Here is a 21,811-nt window from a genome sequence, read left to right on the forward strand (position 1 = left end):
ATATTTACTATACAATGACCTACGATCTTTTTGATTGGTTGAAAATTGTCAATTTGGCATTAAAGAAACGACCATTTTTTTACTCCAAAAAACGACACTTTTTTTCAAAACTACGCCATTTTGTTAATTTTTTATATTTTTAAAAAATCGTAATACCCCAACTTTAATAACCTTTTTGAATTTTTTTGTTTTAACTACTCATTCGGCTGGAAACATGTCAGTTAGTTGGGGAACTTTTTTTTTGGCACCTCCGAAGACAGCACAACTCCGTTATTTTTCAATATTTTTGTAAAAAAAAAAATCTGAAAATACAGCTGAAAATATACCTTATTATGTTCAAAAAACTTCAAAACATTCTATATAGTACTTTCTTTTAAAAAAAATCCTGAAAATCGCCAAATTTTTCATGGGTTACACTGATATATGTAGCTCCTTAATCGTGCTGCGAGCAGATTTGAAAAGTACAAGAAATGAATCAAAAGATTGATTTTTTCTTCGTAATTTTGCTTCTACTCGTTATTGACATTGGTACTATGAAAAAAATCTATTAATTAAACTCCACATAGTTAGATATTCCATTTAATGTTGATTTCAATTTTATTCATGGCGAAGTAATGGTCTGATTCAACATGTCCCGAAAAAATTCAGAAGAGGAAATGGTTACAAAAAGAAGGTTTGGGGTAAATTGCTTTATACGCCATTCATACTGTTTAAGCAGTACAATAAGGTCGCCGAGCGGTAGACCTGCAACGGTTAATCAGAGTTGATATGCAAGTCTAATGTCCGTTTTCTCCAACATTAATCTGATTTTAAACCCGGTCTATCCTAGCTCGAAACTATATGAGAAAAATTTAACTGAGTTTGAACCGCGTCGGGGAAAACCGCCATAAGCAGTTCTAATGCCCTTTCAAAAACCTTATTTGTTAAAAGCTTTTATTATACGATTGGGGTAAAATTTGAAAGAGAAGTATTTCCAGAACACATTTTCCCTTAGTCTCGGGGAATTTTTTTTCCATGGCGAATAATGAGGATAACGAAATCTTTATTTTTGTTTTGAATAAACTGTCTGTCGGTAGGCTTGAAAATTAAAACAGTCTCCATGAATTGGCCGAAAAATAAATGTATTTTATTACCCAATACGTTGCAAGACCGACAATCTTTGGTTTCTTGTAATAGATTTTCCATAAGATTAATGAAACAATTAAATTTGAAAACACCTCGTTTGCAAATAATAGCCTCACCTTGTATTTATAAGTGTCTAGCCGAGCCGGCGTCCGGGCGATCGTGTGCTGCTCAAGCTCTGTATTATAAAACTTTACTTCAAGCACTTTTCAAATTTCCAGCAATCTACTTATGATTGTTTGACTATATTCATATGAGACAGAGAAACAAACCCATCAAACTTATTAGTACATTTTCTGGATAACATCAATTAACAATATTCCATGACTGTTACTCCGGCTATGATCGATTTTACTCCAATATTTTCTCGCCAATAGTACGCAATCAGAGAAAACTTTTCAGCTATTCGTGTACTTTACAACATTTTTCGATACGTTCCAACACTGATTATTTGTCTAAATTAATGATACGTCGGAAAATGTCCAATCGACAATACATAAAGGCTCGCATGAACATTTCTATCGTTTTCAATGAAAAACTGGAGATTACGATAATTTTTAGTGCGAGATCACGAAAAAAGTAATATATTTTTTGAAATGGGTGCAAAATCCTTAAAAGCCGAATTTCGATCTTTTTTACTCCACAAAAAAGTCTTATTTTTTCGGTGAAATATAAAGACTGCATGGCCAAAACTTGGGGCCACAGATATCGTAATATCCCCACAGTTAATCATACCTGACTTCCTTCGACAACTTTTTTATTTTTTTGTCGACGGATTCCGCCGCTGGTTGCCTGTGTCCCCTTTCATTGTCAACGTCACGGTCTCGTTCTGTCTCGTTTTCAGAGTCATTTCGGTCTTCTGTCCCGTTGTTGTCATGTCCTGTTCCGCCCAAATTGTCAGCGTCTGTTCCGTCATTATTGTATTCTGTCCCGTCGTTATTGTTATTTGTATCGTCTGTCCCGTTGTTATTCTCTGTCCCGTTGTTATTTTCTGTCCCATTGTTATTTTGTCCCGTTTGTGTCTCTCCCAAATCGTCTGTGTGTTCTTCCATTATTTTTTTTAAGTTTTCCAGCTGAGTCTGAAGACTGAGCTGCGATGGCCTCTTTCTCTCCTCGATTTCATCGGAAGATGTTGAGGCCTGCACCACCATTTGCGAGAACCACCCAGGGGGTTGGGTGGTCCGCGATGGGCGAGAGGAGGAGGGATTCGTGCTAAAAGAGAATAAATAAGTAATATCATCGATCAATGAAAAAGAACACTTAAGAATGGTTGTTTTTTTGCTTAATTCGGCAATTATGATCTTGTCATCTACTATCTGGATTGTTTGCTAATTAACTTATTTTTTACTCCTAAATGGCCGATCCTGATTGATTTAATCATGTGTGTTTGTTTTTCATAAAATTATACGAGCTTCATCAGGTTTTAAATGAATGCATTTAAAAATTTTTTACAAAAATTTTAATTTGCTCCGGGAAAAATATGTTGTTTTGTTTCGAAGAACTATTTGTGAATCAAAATTTTATAAAAAAAATATTAAAAGGTCCCTCGTACTTTCAAGAATAATTCATTTGAAACTTTATAAAACGCTCCCAAAAAAGTACTATTTTTCATTGTTTATTCATACGGTTATTCATACGATTATGTTCAAATTTTCGAATCTTTCAAGAGTTCATCAGCATTTTATCTGCCAAACTTTACGAAAATGCTACGGAGCACCAATTTTTAAGAACCAATCCCATTTCAGGAAAATACAATTTGACTACACACACCCTTCTACTGTTTTCTGAACCAATGAGGACCGGAGTAGGCCCTCACCATTTTGACAAGTAATCCAAGAGGTTCCTACTTTCACTCCCACCCTGATCGGTTAAAAATTACTCTATACGGGTCACTTCAAAAATATCGAGAGCGCTATTCTTCAAGGTGTCGTCTGAGCGAAAAGTTGATTGCATTCCCGGCCTTCATTTTATAATCTTCATTTCAAGTTTTGATATAGTGATTGTGATTGGAAACTTTGGGTCAACAGCTACGAGACACCAGCTATCGCCACCAACATTCATCGCCATCAGTGAAGTTATCGATTTGAATTTCCGTTCAAAGGTAAGAGCAAAAAAACCCAATAATCAATGTTATTTACTAAATTCCTACTGTTTGATCGTCTTAATTTTCAACTTTCCATGAGCCGTAACTCACTTTTTAATATCTCAATTTTTACCCAAAATTCTTAAAAAAAATAAATAAAGAAACATTTGAACGTTATTGGAGGCTCTCAAAACTTTTTTACGAATCCAATTTTGGCGAAATAATTTTCCCACGAAAATCTAACATATCAACCCGCAACACAACGCGAATCTTTTTTCTATATGCAGATACTAACGAGAATTCGAAAAAAATTGTAGAAAAAAATGGAGCAAGCAAGAATATCGATTTTTTTCTCAATTGCCGTGATGTTCATGCGTTTTATATTACGAGTTTTTGAGACGGCTGTATCGAAAATTCAACCTTCATCAACGGGGTGTTGGGAATGATTTTTTTTTGACAAAATTCGGCATATCTTTTTTCGACAAGCGATAGATATAATAAAAAAAATGAGAATTTAATTTTTATCTTTTCTTCAATTTCGCTTGAGATCAATGTTTAAACCAGCATTTTTTTAGGTTCTTTTTCCTATTTTCTCCGCTAATTATTTATCCATCGGGTCATTTTAGCATTTGAAATTTTTTAAATATAATATTTTTTTATGATTTGTGAAATTTTTTTCGAGTGGTTGTCTTGAAATTACTTAAAGTTGGTTAAATAATTTTTTTTTATGAATTTTTGTTTTACATTTATCGTGATATGATCAGGTGACAAGGGATCGACAATGTATGTATTTGTCCCAACTGTTTTTCCCCTAGGGAAAATTTTGAGATTTTAAAATTTTCGAGCCATCACCCATAGTGATGATGGTGAAGCTTCCATCGTTGGAAAACAACGAAATCGAAAATTTTTCAAAATTGTCACGCTATCTTTTTTATTTCATAGTAACTGCAGCTTGAGGTGTTCTAACCTTGTGTGAAATAAAAAAAAATAGCGTAAACCATAGGGCGAGTGATAAAAATTACTCAATCATTCAACCCCCTTAAATAATTTTTTCCGGAAGTTCAAAGTCTGCCAAACTTTGTCCATCTCATTTCTATGACCATTCGAACTGATCTATGAAATAAAAAAGATAGCGTGACAATTCTGATAAATTTTCGATTTCGTCATTTTCCACCGATAGAAACTTCGCCATCATCCATAGTGGGCAGATTGTATTTTCTATGTTTTACAAGTTATTGACTTGTAAAAGTTAGAAAATTCTCCCTTCGCTGGAGAATTTTATACACCTATATATACTAAAAACCTATAAGATGATATGGCCTAAAAAAAAAATAAGTTATTTGAACGACCACATCTAAAATTTCCTGTTAATCTCAAATTTTTTAAAAATTCATAAAGTGTGAGACCAGTGAAAGTCAATAAAAACAAATATATATATATTAGGGTGCTTCAAAAAAGAAATCTGATTTTTTCTTTTCTCGCTCTTACCCTTTCACATTGTAGTATTCGATGAAAAAAAAATCCTGTCAAAAATGAGCCCTCTAATCCATTTGTTAGAGGTCGCTAATCTCACTCGAATTTTCTGTTTAATTGACATGGGGAAATTTTAGTTTTCGGCAAATATGAAAATACTTGTAAGCGGCTCAATATTTTTGAGATTTACGCATAGTTTCTTGAAGCTGATTCTTTCAGCTTTCGTATATACAATATTAGGGTGTGTCGTTTTAGGGAAATATTTTTTTTTTCAATTGTCACATCAAAAATTTTTAGTTTATGCTCAAAAACAAAGCCTCGCGCAAGGAGACTGTTGTTGAAAAATATTTAGAGGTCCCTCATCGACCTTGAAGTTTTCCCATTTGATTAACATTGAAAATTCGTTAATTTTCATTGTTTTAGATCCTTTTCAGCCTGGATCCATCCCACGGCTTTCTCTATACAAAATTTCTCTATACAAAAAAAAGTTTCTTGATCGAACTCTGAAAAAACAACTATTTTCGAGTAATTAATGATCAAACTCAATTTTGTATGAAAAAATTTCATATAACAATTATGGAAGAAATTCTGTTCACGACGATTCTTTTTTGTGAAAAATTCGTTCGTTTCGAAAATATTATGTCAAGATTTCATGATACAGGGTAATATAGATTTAATGATATATCTCATAGTCTACTCTACGTTCAGAAAATTAATTGAATTGAATCATACATCGTCAAAGAGATCGGCGCATAAAGAAGGAAAAACGATAAGTATGTAGAAATCACTCGTTTTGGTAAAAGTCGTGGGATGGATCCAGGCTGGAAAGAATCTAAAACAATGAAAATCAACGAATTTTCAATTTTAATCAAATGGAAAAACTTCAAGGTCGATGAGGGACCTCTAAATATTGTTCAACAACAGTCTCCTTGCGCGAGGCTTTGTTTTTGAGCATGAACTAAAAATTGTTGATGTGACAATTGAAAAAAAAAAATATTGCCCTAAAACGACACACCCTAATATATATATTAGGGTGATTCAAAAAATTTTTTTTGTTTTTGATTGCCAATGGGATGAAAAGTTTCTTTTTGGTGTAAAAAGACACCAGTTAAAATTTGAGCACTTAATTGCTCACGTATGTTCGAGTAAAAGTACTTTCTGAATCATAGGTTTTAAGTCTTTCATGCATTCGCTTCAATTAATTTATGAACGCCTTGCATATTGTTACAAATAAAAGTGGAAATCCGGACTCCGATAATTAAATATACTCGTAACTTTGGCAGACAAGTCTACTTCCCTTCCTCGTTGTCTCTCCACTCCCATTCTTTTCTTTCTCCCCTCGCACCCTCCTTTTTTTCATTGCTTCCTTCATCTCCACTCGTTACAATATAATTGGAAATGAAACCATCGTTACAATTATAAAAAAATATAACGAAGGATTTTCCCACGATGTAACTAAGCTTAAAATTCATCAAAAAAATAAACGTTTTCTATAAAAAATTACGAAGAAAATTGAGGGGGACTAACACCGTGAAAAAAGAAAATTGTGTCTCAAAACAGATCAATTTTCTTGGATCGATTCCTTTATGATCTTTAACCTATTATCAAATGAAAGGTTATCCTAAAACAAAGATTTTGACCCCCTGATGCATTAGTTTCAATTGATTTTTCACAAAGTTATATAGTCAAATGAAAAAATTGCAATATTCTTTAAAAATTCGTAGCTGACAGAAACGTTCAGATAAAAATTTGAAATAAATCAGGTGAGTTCCTGTGACGGAGTTCTTTTTGAGAAAAAAAAATCTATCAAATAAAAAATGGGAATTTGAAAAGTGCCCGACTTGGCATGGAATGTCCCATATATAACAATTTTTGAAATATTATCGGAACATATTTTCGTACCTTCCTTGCACCATGGTTTTCTAACTTCAATGGATTGCAACATTCTTTATTCTCTACATTGAAAAAGGTTTTATTGAATTCTGCATAAAAACTGCAAAATTTTTTAACCTAACTTTCACTGTTGACAATTTAAAGGTATTTCTTGCAAACGGGTCCTTGTAATAATTTGTGGAGTTGAACATTATTTTCAGACTTTCAATGGTGCAAGATAACCTTCAACCAACTTCATTTGCAAAACTATATTTTTTTGTTCTCGATACCGATTTCTACGATTATTTTACATTGATTGTTTATTTTTCATTTATAGATGTTGGCCTATCTCGCGCTGGTGATGATCGCAGCTCTCGCCCATCCCGTTTTTTCCATGGTGGGATACGATTGCGGATCGAGCGCAATGAATATTACAACTGTATCGTTGTTGACCGTCGGAGAATGCAACATACCAAGTCCAGAAGTGGAAGTCCATGAACAATATATTGAATTATTGCAACTCAACGAATTCGCGGAAACGGAAGTGTTGCAATGCAAAATCGAAATTTTTCGCGTTATATTTTATTGTGGTATGTCTTCTCATATTGCAACCGTGGATAACGCGCAATTGGAATATATCGAAATGGTAAGCCGTGATGCATGCAAGGACATGCACAAATTCGGAAAAGCAATGATAGGGCAAACGATTATAACCGGAATACAACCCAATCGAACAACGAGGACTAGTATAACTTTTGCTGGCTCCGTGAAAAACGACGGGACATGCTATGGGGCATCGTATGCTGACCCTTATGGATCTTGGAATAACGTGGTTGTACAGGGTACCGTAAAAATCTCCTTGCGAAACTATATGGCTCAAGTTAGTTTGGAATCGAACCAAATCTATTTACGCTCCGGAACTGTATGCGCGCTGCTCGAAACAAATTGCCAGGATGCTGACGGTGGAAACACTTTTTGGGATTCGCGACCGCTCGACAATTGTAAATTTGATCGCTATGGAATTCTCTTCGATGGCATTGCGAAAAAGATAAGAGATGTTGATTCGGACGTATCGCGTAGTCTTTACTCCGTAACTACAACGGATGTAACTTTTGCATTGACGAGTAGAGAAACTCATAACATCTGCGGTTATGAAGTTGTTAGTACCGAACATCCTAAGCTGTTTATATTTGAAACGACACCGGGAACCTCGTTTGCTGTTCATGGAAAAGTTTCGGTAGCTAACTTGGACATATTTGCGTACGTCAATTCGAAATTTTTATACGTAGAAAGACATATCAGGCAACAAATGAAGTCACTATACCATGATGTTTTGAAACGACAATGCGACAGAGAAAGGCAGATTTTACAAAATAGTTTAGCTATCGCGAGTCAAGCTCCAGACGAGTTTGCATTTAGACTGATGAAAGGACCAGGCTATATGGCGCTTGTGGCTGGCGAAGTTGTGCATATTGTTAAGTGCATTCCCGTAGAAGTAACTTTATTGCGCCTTGAAGAATGCTATAATCAATTACCAGTTGCACGTGGAAACGAAACTTTTTTTCTTACCCCACGTACACATATCTTGTCGCATAAAGGAACTCAGACAACGTGCAACCGATTACTGCCACCCTATTATCTTTTCGGAGATGCATGGTATAAATTTACACCGATTCCGGAAGCAGCTTTGCCACCTGAAATTATGAGGCCAACCACGAAACAAACATGGAAATATACAAATCCGGCATCACTCGCGGCCAGTGGAATATACACGAAAGAGGATACCGATAATTTACGCCAACGCATAATGTTTCCCCTCGAGAAACCGGTAGTGATCGATAACATTGTCCGAGGTATCAACGGCGAATCAACCGTAAACCAAGGCGAACGGTTTGTCAATCTTTTGGACGAAAATTCGATAAAACATATTGCGGAATCAGCATGGAAGCACACGTGGGGGCGGTTTATCCAATTCGGCACCACTAGTGCCGGATTCATTGGAATTCTACTCATTTTTCGAGCGATTAAGCTTATCGTGGATACCATCGTACATGGATACGCTTTGCATACAGTATACGGGTGGTCAATTTATCTGCTCGGAGCTGTATGGAGTTCGATAACGAATTTGTTAATTCATCTCGGTCGGCAACCCAAGGAAGACGTGTCAGATGACGTCGAACGTGGAATGGACCTGGAGAAATACCAAAGTTCTCCAACACCGAGAATAAACAAGTGCCCACTACATCAATCGAACAATTCTACTCATAAGTAGCGATTCGAATCTCATTTTCTGTTTAAACATAAACGATGAGGAATGGTAAAAAAATGATTTGGAGCTATGTAGAGGTGGAATTGTGATTCAATACGATACATTATCAACCGATCTTTCAAATTGATTGTATTTATTTTTTTTTCAAATTCTACCGTAAAAACAATTTTATCTGTAAACTCGCAAAATATTCTCATCGGTAATGAACTTGAAAGCGAAAAGATATTTTTCCTTTCAAACCCTTTATCCTTACTCCTATAGTTTTCCCTAATAACCCTAATATCATGTAATTTACCTGTATCTTATACTCATGTATTCGAAAGTCAAGTGAAAAGTCACGTACAACGGCTGAATTTTTTTTGTTTCAATTTTTACGTTTATATTTTTTTTTGTCGTTTGTTTTTTTTTTCAATTTTTGTGTCTTCAATTTTTTCGGTCGTAATTCGTTTTTGTCATGTTTTGGCTTTGTATTTTTTGTGGTTTTAATTTCTTGTATCCAATTTTTCTTCTTTGGCAATTTTTTTGGTTCATTTTTCTACTCACTCGGCTACGGCAAAAAGGTAATTACATGAAACTGTAGTAATAAAAAATCGAAAAAACCAGTATTCATGAAAAATTTCGATTCGACAATTTTCAAATATTTCACACAACGAAAGAGTCAACGTTTTATATTTCAACAAATATCATACTGGGCGATTCGGTTTGGTAGGACTTTTTTTGCAGGAAATTAGTTTTTCACAAGTTTGCCATTTACTGTTTTTGCAAAAATTCATTCACTAGTGAAATAACGTCGAAAAATGAAAAATGAAAATTTTCAGCAAAAATCAGATTTAGCGACCCGTACAATCTTACAGGTACAGATTACAGCTGCGTGACGATGGAAACTTTTGTAGTGAATTTAATCATGAGCAAATGACGTCTTGGTGCAATATGATGTCATAAAATGTTGCTGAGATATAGACTTTTGAAAAAGAAATCAAAGTTAACGTTTGTTTTCAATATAAAATATTTCCATGCGCTGGGAAAGTATTTGAAGTCAATATAAACGACTAAAATTTCAAGGGAATTTTTTTCAACATTTTCAACAAAATTTTGCTTGGGGAACGACAAAACAAAAATAGATGTGAAGAAAGCACCCACATATGTTAACGATATTTCTTAATTCAAATTACGTCACTGAAAAGGTTGAAAAAAGGCTGTTCTCTTTAAAGGAATCGTTATGAAAATCAGTAAGGGTGTGCGATAGTTCGAGTTTACAAATTCTTCCAGACAACTTGAATCATATTATTCGAATAGTTCGAATATTTCTAATCGCTTCATAAGTTGAGTGCACTACCGTCAATTTGCAATATGTATTTTCCTTCTAAATTTTGGAAAATATTAAGAAATATTTAAAAAAAATTTTACTCGGCTTTCCAGTAATTTCAAAGCTCGTACAGTCTTCTTTTCATGCATAATTATGTTAAAATTTACATAAAACATAATAGAAATAAACTTGCCAAGGATTTCTTGTAATTATTTTTGTAAAATAAGAATTTATAAGATTTGACAAACACACCCGTGCAAAAAAAAGTGATTTGTTCTTGAACCGGTCCATCTATCTCTATGGATATCGCGTATTTTAATGCCCTGAATCTAAATTGAGCGAAATCATGTCTATGATAGATTCACTATGCAGTTTTTCGTGCCATTTTTTTCCATTTGCCAATTCATTGCATGTAGAATTTATTGTAGGCATTTGTATATAATTTTGTAAGGCTCATGCGTGCTAATCTTACTTACAAGAACATTTTTCCTGTTTTTTTGAGGTTGAATACAAATGTATGCACGAATGAGATTATTAGACAACGGATCTGGATCCTGTACATCGAATAATGTGAATTACATGCATAATCGACCAAATTCTAAAAAAGTTTCCTCATACCAATAAAAGTGATTTTTTGCAAATTTTACTCGTTATTTCCAATTTGATAAAATTCAAGAATCTACAAGCTGATGACACTCCAGATTCAGATCCAGTACATCGAAATACACGAAAAACGTATTTGACCTAGGTCAATATAACTATTTCCGTATTTAAAATAGCATTTCCCGTTATTTTCAACGATTCTTAGCGGTTTCTCGCCATTTACTTAAAATTTGGCGAATCTACAGACTCTACAGAATAAAGCCAATGGTCGGGAATTCCGAAAAATCGCTATTTTGAGTATGAAAAAAGTTATACTCATCCACGTGAAGTATGTTCCTTGGGTATTTTGGGTGGTGAATGTGAACTAGTGTCTTGGGCCCGTATTTCTTAAAATTTTATCGAACTTGAAAAAAAGGGTTAGGAATGGGAAAAATGAGCAAAAAAATCGCAGTTAGAAATATGAGAAAACTTTTTTAGATGTGGGACAAGTATGCATGTAATCAAGAGACTCGGTAGAGTCTCGGGACAAGTACATTGGCAGCCCTATCGTCTGCTGGCCCGAGGCTCTCGCCGAGATTATACTTTCTCTGAATAAAACGATTCGCGGTGGTGGGGGTAAAATTGGCATGTGATTTTCTTTAATTGCGAAGCCTATGAGTTATGTACGACTTTGTAAATTGAACTTTCAGCTAATTGAGAAATTCTCTATCGAATGAGCCCAAAATCAGCATTATTGGTGGCGTAATTGCTGAGAAAAAACTTTGCACGGGCTCAAGATTATGCAAAAGTTACCAACACATTCAAAAATTTATGTGTCTGTATATTATAGTATAACACCATCAAAGGCACTTTGATGCTATCGAGTTTCTGATTGGTTGGATCTGACGACATCCATTTTTAGACGTTGTGATTGGTTGTTGAAATTAGTTGTTGATGATTGGAAATCTGACGTCAACTTCATAACGTAGCACACGACGCAGCACAGCTGGTAACAGCAGTCATAAATTCGATCGATATACATATATATATACAAACCGTGTGTCAGTTTGTGATCGCATGAACAGAGTTTCGACATTACGAAGTGCGTGCGGGATAAATAAAAAAATAATTTTCGTCATCTAAAGAAGTGCATATAACTATTTATTTTGTTAAAATTTATGATATATTAAATCGGTATCAAAGCGGCCGCGTAAATGTAGTCTGTGATGTGTGTGTGAAAAAGAATATATTCGCATTGTCAACGAATAAATTTAAAAAAATGTTTAACTGTGAAAAAATATGAGATCTATTGTAACATATACAGTGAATGAATTACGTTTCCTGTAGGAATTCTGAATTTTGGAAATAAAAAAAAATGAGATCATTTTCCAACGTAGCCAAGTACAGTGAATGAATTAAGGTTCTTGTGGAATTCATTCGTGTACACTTTTAGCCCTAATCCCTCACTTATTCAGAAAAATTTTCCAGCAAACGTCACAGAGCAACAAAGGTTTCTCGAATAATTCTGCAATTATTAAGAGATTATCATCTGTTTTTATGCTAGCTCGGGTTATAAACTTAAAACAGTTTACGCGTACAAGTGCATGCATTGTATCTATACGATGAACTGCACAAATTCATTTTCAACATTACACACAAGCTTGGCGTGCATGGTTTTCAATCGGAAGCTCAGGAAGAGACAATTGTTCAAATTTACTATAAAAACAATAATTAATTAGAATTGTATGAACGAGTGTGAAAAAAAACGATCCCCCAATAAAATAAGAGGGGCCCTGTTATATAATGATTTGGTAAACAATACAGATGGGTGAAATTTGTGGATAAAATTGAACGATTAAACGAACGGATAAAGAAATGAAATCAATCAATCCCTTTATATGCCTTTATCTTGTACGGATAGATACGGCCATTCTTTCATGCCCATACGCATTTTAATTTATCCACGCGTCACTTTCACTCGTTTGTCCGTACACTCTTTTTTTTACCAAATGGGCAGATGATTGGATGAATTACACAAGTATTGAAATGGATGAACAAAGAAGTAAGCTGTGTAAACATTGATTTGAGAAAAGAAAACGCGTTGAATACGAAACATTTGGAGTAATGAATTTATCAGTCAAACTAGTCAAGAATAGATATTTTTCTTTGTGTACACAGCGTGGGATCTCACGTCGGACTACTCAATAAAATAGTTGGATGGAAAAGGGATGGCAAATTAAAAAACAATTACATGAGAGGATCATCAAGTTTTCTTCAAATATATGGACGGATGAGGCATTCCTTCGCCGAGCTTCCGATTGAAAACCATGCACGCCAAGCTTGTGTGTAATGTTGAAAATGAATTTGTGCAGTTCATCGTATAGATACAATGCATGCACTTGTACGCGTAAACTGTTTTAAGTTTATAACCCGAGCTAGCATAAAAGCAGATGATAATCTCTTAATAATTGCAGAATTATTCGAGAAACCTTTGTTGCTCTGTGACGTTTGCTGGAAAATTTTTCAGAATAAGTGAGGGATTAGGGCTAAAAGTGTACACGAATGAATTCCACAAGAACCTTAATTCATTCACTGTACTTGGCTACGTTGGAAAATGATCTCATTTTTTTTTATTTCCAAAATTCAGAATTCCTACAGGAAACGTAATTCATTCACTGTATATGTTACAATAGATCTCATATTTTTTCACAGTTAAACATTTTTTTAAATTTATTCGTTGACAATGCGAATATAGAAAATCATTTAAAACGACGGTCACGACCTTTTAATACTTGGCGTGCCTTTTTTACTTTTTGAAGTTTTAATATTTACTGATTTCACTTCTTTTTGCGAGACGTGACAACTATATAGGAATCGTATTTCATTCAATATATTTGTCAACTTCAGAAAACGATCTCATTTTTTTTTTTATATTTTGAAGTTTTTTATTGAAAATGCAAATATAGTAAATTATTGGAAACTACGGTCGCGACCTTTTAATAATTGGCGTTCTTTTCTTACTTTGTCAATTATTTTTTTTTCTGATTTAGCTTATTTTTTAGAGGCGTGACAATATTTACTTAAGAAAAAAAATACATTCCTCGTCTTGGACGAAAATTTTTAAAACGATTTGTTTCAAGTTGAGTGCTTTTCTCTATGTGCCAAAAGCAATCGACACAGCCAATTTTTCTATGTAGACGGACGAAAACTGTGCGGTTATGTTCATGTGAGTTGAAACCTTTTACAAGCAATAATGGTGACGATTTTGATTATCCATTCAGCAACTCGAATTTTCCAATGAAAGATTGGGAAATACCTATGCAATGGGATGATATTTTCATTTTCTATTCCTTATTTTGAAACCTCCACTTGTTTATTTGGAAAAATGATTTTTGAAACTATCTTCTTCTCATTCATGGATTCCATGTTGACATGGATACTGTCAATGGTTTGCAATGTCCAAGGAGATGTTTCCATGGTATTCAATGTCTAAGACCACAGCTTTATGGTTATTGGTGTCCAGTGACATTTTTTCATGGTCTTCTGTAACGTCTGAACCTGCCTCGTCAATGTAAACTATTAAATCGCAGATCTAGTTATCGATAACTATGACGAAATATATCGTAAACCATTGCACCGTTTACCTAAATATCGGGAAATATAAAATTGTCGAATATATATTGAACAATACGAAGGCATCCACCTAGACATCGAAAACCCTATAGTCGCCAAACTAGACATCGAAAACTATAGAGCCGACGACCTAGATATCGAAAACCTTAGAAAAACTCACCACACTATCGGAAACTATGGAGCCGTTGACTTTCATATCGGGAACCATAGACAAATTCACCTTAATGTCGGAAACTATGGAGCTATCGACCGGGATAGTGAAAACTATGAAGTCGTCAACCTAGTCCACGAAAACAATGGGAAAACATACCTGGACATTAAAAACTACGGAACCGTTGATCTAGACCTCGAAAAGCATGAAAAAACATACCAGGACGACGAAAGCCATGGAGAAATATACCTAGCCATCGAAAACCATGGAGCTGTCGACGTAGACATCGAAAAAAATGGAGAACCATAACCAAACATCGAAAACTATGGAATTGTTGACCTAGCATCAAAAGCCATGACGGAATATACCTGGACCACGAAAACCATGAAGGAACATACGTAGACATTTAAAACTATGAAGAAATATACCTGGACATCCAAAACCATGGAGGAATATACCTAGACATTGAAAAATATGTAGACACATACCTAGACATCGAAAAGTATCGAGTCATCGACCTAGATCACGGAAATGATGAAGAAATATACCTAGAGAACAAAAACTATGGAAACTCAGACCTAGCAATCGAAAACTGTGGAACCATCAATTTAGACCACGAAAACCATGGAGAAACATACCCAGACATCGAAAACCATGGAGGAATATACCTGAACCACGAAAACCATGATGAAACATGCCTAGACATTGAAAACCATGGAGGAATATACCTGGACGACGAAAAACATGGAGGAATATACCTGGACCACGAAAACCATGAAGGAGCATGGTTTTCGTGGTCCTTCATACTTCGTCATTGAAAACTGTGGAGCCGTCGACCTCGACTGCGAAAACCATGAAAAAACATACCTAGACCACGAAAACCATGGAAGAATCTACGTAGACCACGAAAACCATAGAGAAACATATCTATACATCGAAAACCATGGAGGAATATACCTGGACCACGAAAACCATGTAGGAACATATCCAGACATCGAAAACTATGAAGGAATATACCTAGACATCAAATCCCATGGAGGAATTATCCTAGACCACGAAAACCATGAAGAAACATGCCTAGACATTGAAAACCATGGAGGAATTATCCTAGACCACGAAAACCATGAAGAAACATGCCTAGACATTGAAAACCATGGAGGAATTATCCTAGACCACGAAAACCATGAAGAAACATGCCTAGACATTGAAAACCATGGAGGAATATACCTAGACATCGAAACCCATGGAGGAATTATCCTAGACCACGAAAACCCGAGAGAAACATACCTGGACATCGAAAACTGTGGAGCCGTCGACCTCGACTGCGAAAGCCATGAAGAAACATACCTAGACCACGAAAACCATGGAGGAATCTACCTAGACCACGAAAACCATGGAGTAATCTACCTAGTCCACGAAAACCATGATGAAACATGCCTAGACATTGAAAACCATGGAGGAATATACCTGGACGATGAAAAACATGGAGGAATATACCTAGACCATGAAAACTATGGAGGAATGTACCTAGACCACGAAAACCATGGAGAAACATATCCATACATCGAAAACCATGGAGGAATATATCTGGACCACGAAAACCATGAAGGAACACGTCTAGACATTGAAAACCATGAAGGAATATACCTAGACATCAAAACCCATGGAGAAATTATCCTAGACCACGAAAATCGTGGAGAAACATACCTAGACATCGAAAACTGTGGAACCGTCGACCTCGACCGCGAAAACCATGAAGAGACATACTTAGACCACGAAAACCATGGAGAAATATACCTTAGACATCAAGAACTATGGAGAAATACACCTGGACATTAAAAACTATGGAGAAATACACCTGCACATCAGAAACCATAGAGGAATATACCTAGACATCGAAACCCATAGAGGAATTATTCGAGACCACGAAAACCATGGAGAAACATACCTGGACATCGAAACCTGTGGAGCCGTCAACCTCGATCGCGAAAACCATGGAGGAATATACCTAGACATCAAGAACTATAGAGAAATACTATGGAGAAATACACTCGCACATCAGAAACCATGGAGGAATATACCTAGACATCGAAATCCATGGAGAAATTATCCGAAACCATGAAAACCATGGAGAAACATACCTGGACATCGAAAACTAAGGAGCCGTCGACCCAAACCTCGAAAACCATGAAAAAACATACCTAGACGACGAAAGCCATGGAGGAATATATCTGGACATAAAAAACTATGGGGTCGTCCACCTAGAAATCGAAAATCGCGATAGAATGTACTTAAACCTAGTCCTCCAAAACCCATGAGCTATCGCCCTAGACATCCTCGAAAAATCCAGCGGCGTCGACCAGAATTTTATATTTTTTTTATTTTTATTATTTATTATTTAATGTTATTCGTATTATTCAATTTTTTTATTTTATTATATTATTATCATTTTATATTATATATTGTATAATATAATATATATATTATATTATATATTAATTATAATAAAATATTTATTATAATAATATTTTATTATTAATTAATATTAATAAATAAAATATATATTATATAATTATATACATATTTTATGCGCAAACCAGGAGCTGGTATTGCCCCCGCTGTGCGCCCATTCTCTGTCTCTCTCGCTCGACGACGCAGAAGGAGAGGGGGTAGCCGCGTTCAGCGTAGTGCGTGACGTAGAGTGTGACAAAAGTAAGAAATCGTGCAAAGGACGTAAGTCCAAATGTAAACAAGCGTAACTTACGCCCCTCTTTCTCTAAGAAAATGAAAATCCCGAAAAGATGGATTTTAAATCACTAACGTTACATATCTCAGGATCTACTGGACGGATTTACTTGCAACAAAGACCAATGGAAAGAGAAAAATCGACAAAAAATCGTCACAAATTTTCAAGTTCTTTTATGAAATGCTTTATTTGTGAGAGCCATTTGAAAATTCTGTGACGTCATAAAACCGGCATATTCGCGTATATAAGAGTAGCGGCAGGGCTCGCGCTGGCTTTTCTTTTGCGCTGCAGTTTTTCCTTTTAATACTTGGCGTCGAGCCGCTACCGCGTCTCTTGATAAAAAATGCGCGATGCATATGTCAATGAAACTTTTCAAGATTTCATTATTTCGTTCGATTGGAAATAAGTGTTGACTGAAATAATCCTTCAATTAAACCAGATTACAAAATATTGTCCAGTGCGAATATATCGTCACTGGCGTGGTTATATATCATGTGTAAATAGGTTATACATACGAATAAATAGAACAAAAACACACGGAACTGTTAGAATGATATTAGAAACTTTACTTGAATAAATGTTTTCTAATTTATTTCTTGTGTCAACATTATATATAAACATTCCCATATTTTCCTTGATATTCAGTTTGGCTCTGCCCTCTCCGATCCTTGTTTTCACCCCATCAGTTTGCAGAGGATCGATACATATTATTAATTCGTTCCCTAATATGTGTCCTATGATTTTCTACTCTTTCTTCATGATGATAGTGGTAACATGATTCGAGAGGTTTCTAACCATAATCTTGATTTGCACATTTTGTAAATCAGATTTTCAAAAAAATTTCTGGTCTTGGTATACTGGGTAGTTATTCTTTTCCCATTAGGTCTGTCGAGTGATAAATTTGGAAACTAACTACAAATATGGAATTATTATAAAAAAAATTCATTCCGATAAGTCTACAGTTGCTCAGTTTTGGATGTGATCAAATATAATGCCTACCAACATCCCCAGAAACTTACAGAATTTCTGAATGCAATGTGCGCTATGTCATTTTAATGGGACATCATGACTTTTGACAACTTTTCATTATAATGCTGTAGATTCGGATCATTGAAATACAGCGAAAATCTGCAAACTATACAATTTATATACTGTGCCATTCATTTTACATTTTGACTCTAACCGTAACATATATATGAAGTAAAAAATTGATTATAAAAGTCTTCAGTTGCTCATTTATGGATAGATTTGAAATTGCTGTCTTTGAAGCTCATTGCGCAGATACATTGAACCGCAGCAGATACCTGCGAACTCTGAAATTTCTGTGGATAGATATATATGCTACGGATCATCCCTTATCTTTGATTATGGTAATATGTAATGGAACTTGGTTCAGCAAGTTTTAAGGTGTTTCTTTTCAAATAGTATTGAAAATGTATTACTGTGGTATGGAGCGAAAACCTTCAAACTTTCATATTTTTGTGGCGCAGCATGTGTGCCAATACTGCGGTATGGAGCGAATACCTGCAAACTTTCATATGTTTGTGTCGCAGCATGTGTGCCCATCATTTAAATTTTTTACTCCAACCGTAACATATAATCTCAAAAATTCATCCCAAAAGTCTTCAGCTTTACTAATTAACTTAATTTTCCTTTTTCTAAATTCTATGCTGAATTTCTGAATTTCTAAATTTATTTCTAAATTATCCTGAAATTAAATTGTTTACCTCCACAACCAATGCAGGTACCTTAAACGTCTTTGAATTCCGTTGCTCTGTTGAATTAAGTACGCTCAGTTTTTTTTGCTTCTTTGAGTTCTAACATAATAAATGTTTCCAGGTGCCTTTTTTCGGCAACTATCAAACTGTAGATAATTGGATCGCAGCGGCCACTTGCAAACTTTGGAAATATATTTCGTCGGGGGTACGTTTTGGAAGACACGAAAATGTCTAGATTCAGAATGCAAAAGCGACATTTAAAAATGGCCAATTCTGTTGGATTTGTTGAGTCTTGAATTTGATCTATCTTTCCTCTTTTCCTTTCTTTTTTCTAACGTTATAAGCTGAAAATCACATCTCGGGCCGCAACACGCATTGCTCCATGCTCTTGAGTTCCCAATGGACAAAACATATTAGAAGACAAGGAGAAAAATCACCAAAGTCCAAGAACAAACCTCTATCGAAATAGTTCCAATACAATTTTGACGAAAAATAGGTCTATTTTCGTGGAAACCAAAGTTACAAGCCGAAAAACATATCTCGGCCTCCAACCTGCTTTCCACCGTGCTCTTGGGTTCCTAATTGACAAAACATATTAGAGTTAAAGGAAAAAGATTGCCAAAGTCCAAGAACAGACCTGTGAAGAAATATTTGCAGTACATTTTTGACGAAAAATAGGTCTTTTTTTTGTGGAAACTAACGATATAAGCCGAAAATCATATCGCAGCCTCCAACCCGCTTTCGACCGTGCTCTTTGATTCCTAATTGATAAAACACATTAGAGTACATGGAAAAAAATCCTCAAAGTCCAAGGACAGACCTGTGACGAAATATTTTCAGTACTATTTTGACGAAAAATAGGTCTTTTTTCGTGAAAACCAACGTTATAAGCCGAAAATCATAAATAATTCGTAGAAATTTAAACTAAAATCCTATAGTCAACTGAACATAAATAAGGAACTTTAGAGAAAAAATACGTGATATCAAACCATAAACTTCCCCTAGGAAAAAAAAGGTTGGGACAAGTACATTGATGGTCCCTCGTTTGCTAATAAATCCATCCATAAAAAAACTTTAAAAAAAATTTTCTTTAAAAATTGTCAAAAAAATTATTTTATAAAAAAAAAATACAGTACAATTCGAAAAAAAATTCACAAATCTAGAAAAAACATTATGTTTAAAAAAAAAATATTCTGTATCTATTTTTTAAAGTTCAAAAAAATCAAATAACAAGTAAAAAATAAAAAACCGAAAAATCGCGTTTGAAATCATTATGCAAACCGATGCCTCATCCTTCTTATTTGATTCGAACAGCTAAATCAATTGAAAAAAATTCCATCTAATTTACGTGCAGCATTAAAATTTATTATATCAATTCGAGGCCAAGTATTTTCTAATGAATTGAAAAAAGTTACCACTTGAGTTACGTACAGCACTAAAATTTATGATATCAATCAGTGGACAAGTATTTTATTAGTAACTCCAAATTTTGACATTATTAAAATGTTCTAAGAAGCTTTTAAATCCAAAAAAAATCACATGAAAGCTAGTCATTCGTTACTCTATGGTGGCAAAGACTTATAAGAAAATCGATTTTTCTCAGACTTTCAGGATCCTTTGGTATTATTCACAAAATTCAACGTCGATTGGATCGATACAAATTATGTTTAAATATGTGTTAAAAGTACTTGTCCGGCCCATCACTATTCATTCAATAAAAAATCAATCATAAAAAAATGAAATTGTACGGCAGAATCTGGTTAAAAATTTGTTGAAATGCGATTCATTATTAGTTTAATGCTTTTAATAATAGTAGAGGTTAGTTCTTAGTCCGTATGGAATTCGTTCGCTGGAAGAATAAGTAGGAAGTAAGAATTGACATCATTGAATATAAACTGGAGAGTTATTTTGGAAGCATGAACATATATATTATGTACAATTTGTTTCATTTATCGATGCAGAATAAAATCCCTTGTATATTGCGGAATAATTTGTTTCCGTTTTTTATTAAATTAGTGCAACTAAGTAAAAATTACGTAAAGATAATTCTCTCAATTCCCTCTGCATGAATACTTGTGACTTGTGAACCATCAGTTCTAGACAAGCCCTGATTTTTATTTGGATAAACAATTTAAACGGAAAGTGATGGGCCGGACAAGTACTTTTAACACATATTTAAACATAATTTGTATCGATCCAATCGACGTTGAATTTTGTGAATAATACCAAAGGATCCTGAAAGTCTGAGAAAAATCGATTTTCTTATAAGTCTTTGCCACCATAGAGTAACGAATGACTAGCTTTCATGTGATTTTTTTTGGATTTAAAAGCTTCTTAGAACATTTTAATAATGTCAAAATTTGGAGTTACTAATAAAATACTTGTCCACTGATTGATATCATAAATTTTAGTGCTGTACGTAACTCAAGTGGTAACTTTTTTCAATTCATTAGAAAATACTTGGCCTCGAATTGATGTAATAAATTTTAATGCTGCACGTAAATTAGATGGAATTTTTTTCAATTGATTTAGCTGTTCGAATCAAATAAGAAGGATGAGGCATCGGTTTGCATAATGATTTCAAACGCGATTTTTCGGTTTTTTATTTTTTACTTGTTATTTGATTTTTTTGAACTTTAAAAAATAGATACAGAATATTTTTTTTTTAAACATAATGTTTTTTCTAGATTTGTGAATTTTTTTTCGAATTGTACTGTATTTTTTTTTTATAAAATAATTTTTTTGACAATTTTTAAAGAAAATTTTTTTTAAAGTTTTTTTATGGATGGTTCACGTATTTCGATGCATGGGAACCAGATCCGTCGTCTAATAATCTCACTCGTTTGCATTAAATCT

At 34.4% G+C, this 21,811-nt stretch overlaps 2 protein-coding genes across 2 annotated transcripts; one reads left to right on the forward strand and one right to left on the reverse strand.

The window, feature by feature from the left end:
• Positions 1-1,847: 1,847 nt before the first annotated feature.
• Positions 1,848-2,273, reverse strand: LOC122416740 (homeobox protein 6-like). Its single transcript, XM_043429784.1, has one exon. It carries the CDS (start codon positions 2,271-2,273, stop codon positions 1,848-1,850), a length of 426 nt encoding a protein of 141 aa, XP_043285719.1.
• An 852-nt stretch (positions 2,274-3,125) lies between these two features.
• LOC122416741 (uncharacterized) lies at positions 3,126-8,822 on the forward strand. Its single transcript, XM_043429785.1, has 2 exons — positions 3,126-3,223; positions 6,888-8,822. Exon 2 carries the CDS (start codon positions 6,888-6,890, stop codon positions 8,820-8,822), a length of 1,935 nt encoding a protein of 644 aa, XP_043285720.1. The 5' UTR covers positions 3,126-3,223.
• The last annotated feature ends 12,989 nt before the right edge of the window (positions 8,823-21,811 follow it).

This window comes from Venturia canescens, chromosome 10, assembly GCF_019457755.1.
Source record: "Venturia canescens isolate UGA chromosome 10, ASM1945775v1, whole genome shotgun sequence".
NCBI lineage: Eukaryota > Metazoa > Arthropoda > Insecta > Hymenoptera > Ichneumonidae > Venturia > Venturia canescens.

Coding starts and splice junctions, on each gene's coding strand:
- LOC122416741 (XM_043429785.1), top strand. CDS start 6,888: ATGTTGGCCTATCTCGCGCTGGTGATGATCGCAGCTCTCGCCCATCCC.
- LOC122416740 (XM_043429784.1), bottom strand. CDS start 2,273: ATGGTGGTGCAGGCCTCAACATCTTCCGATGAAATCGAGGAGAGAAAG.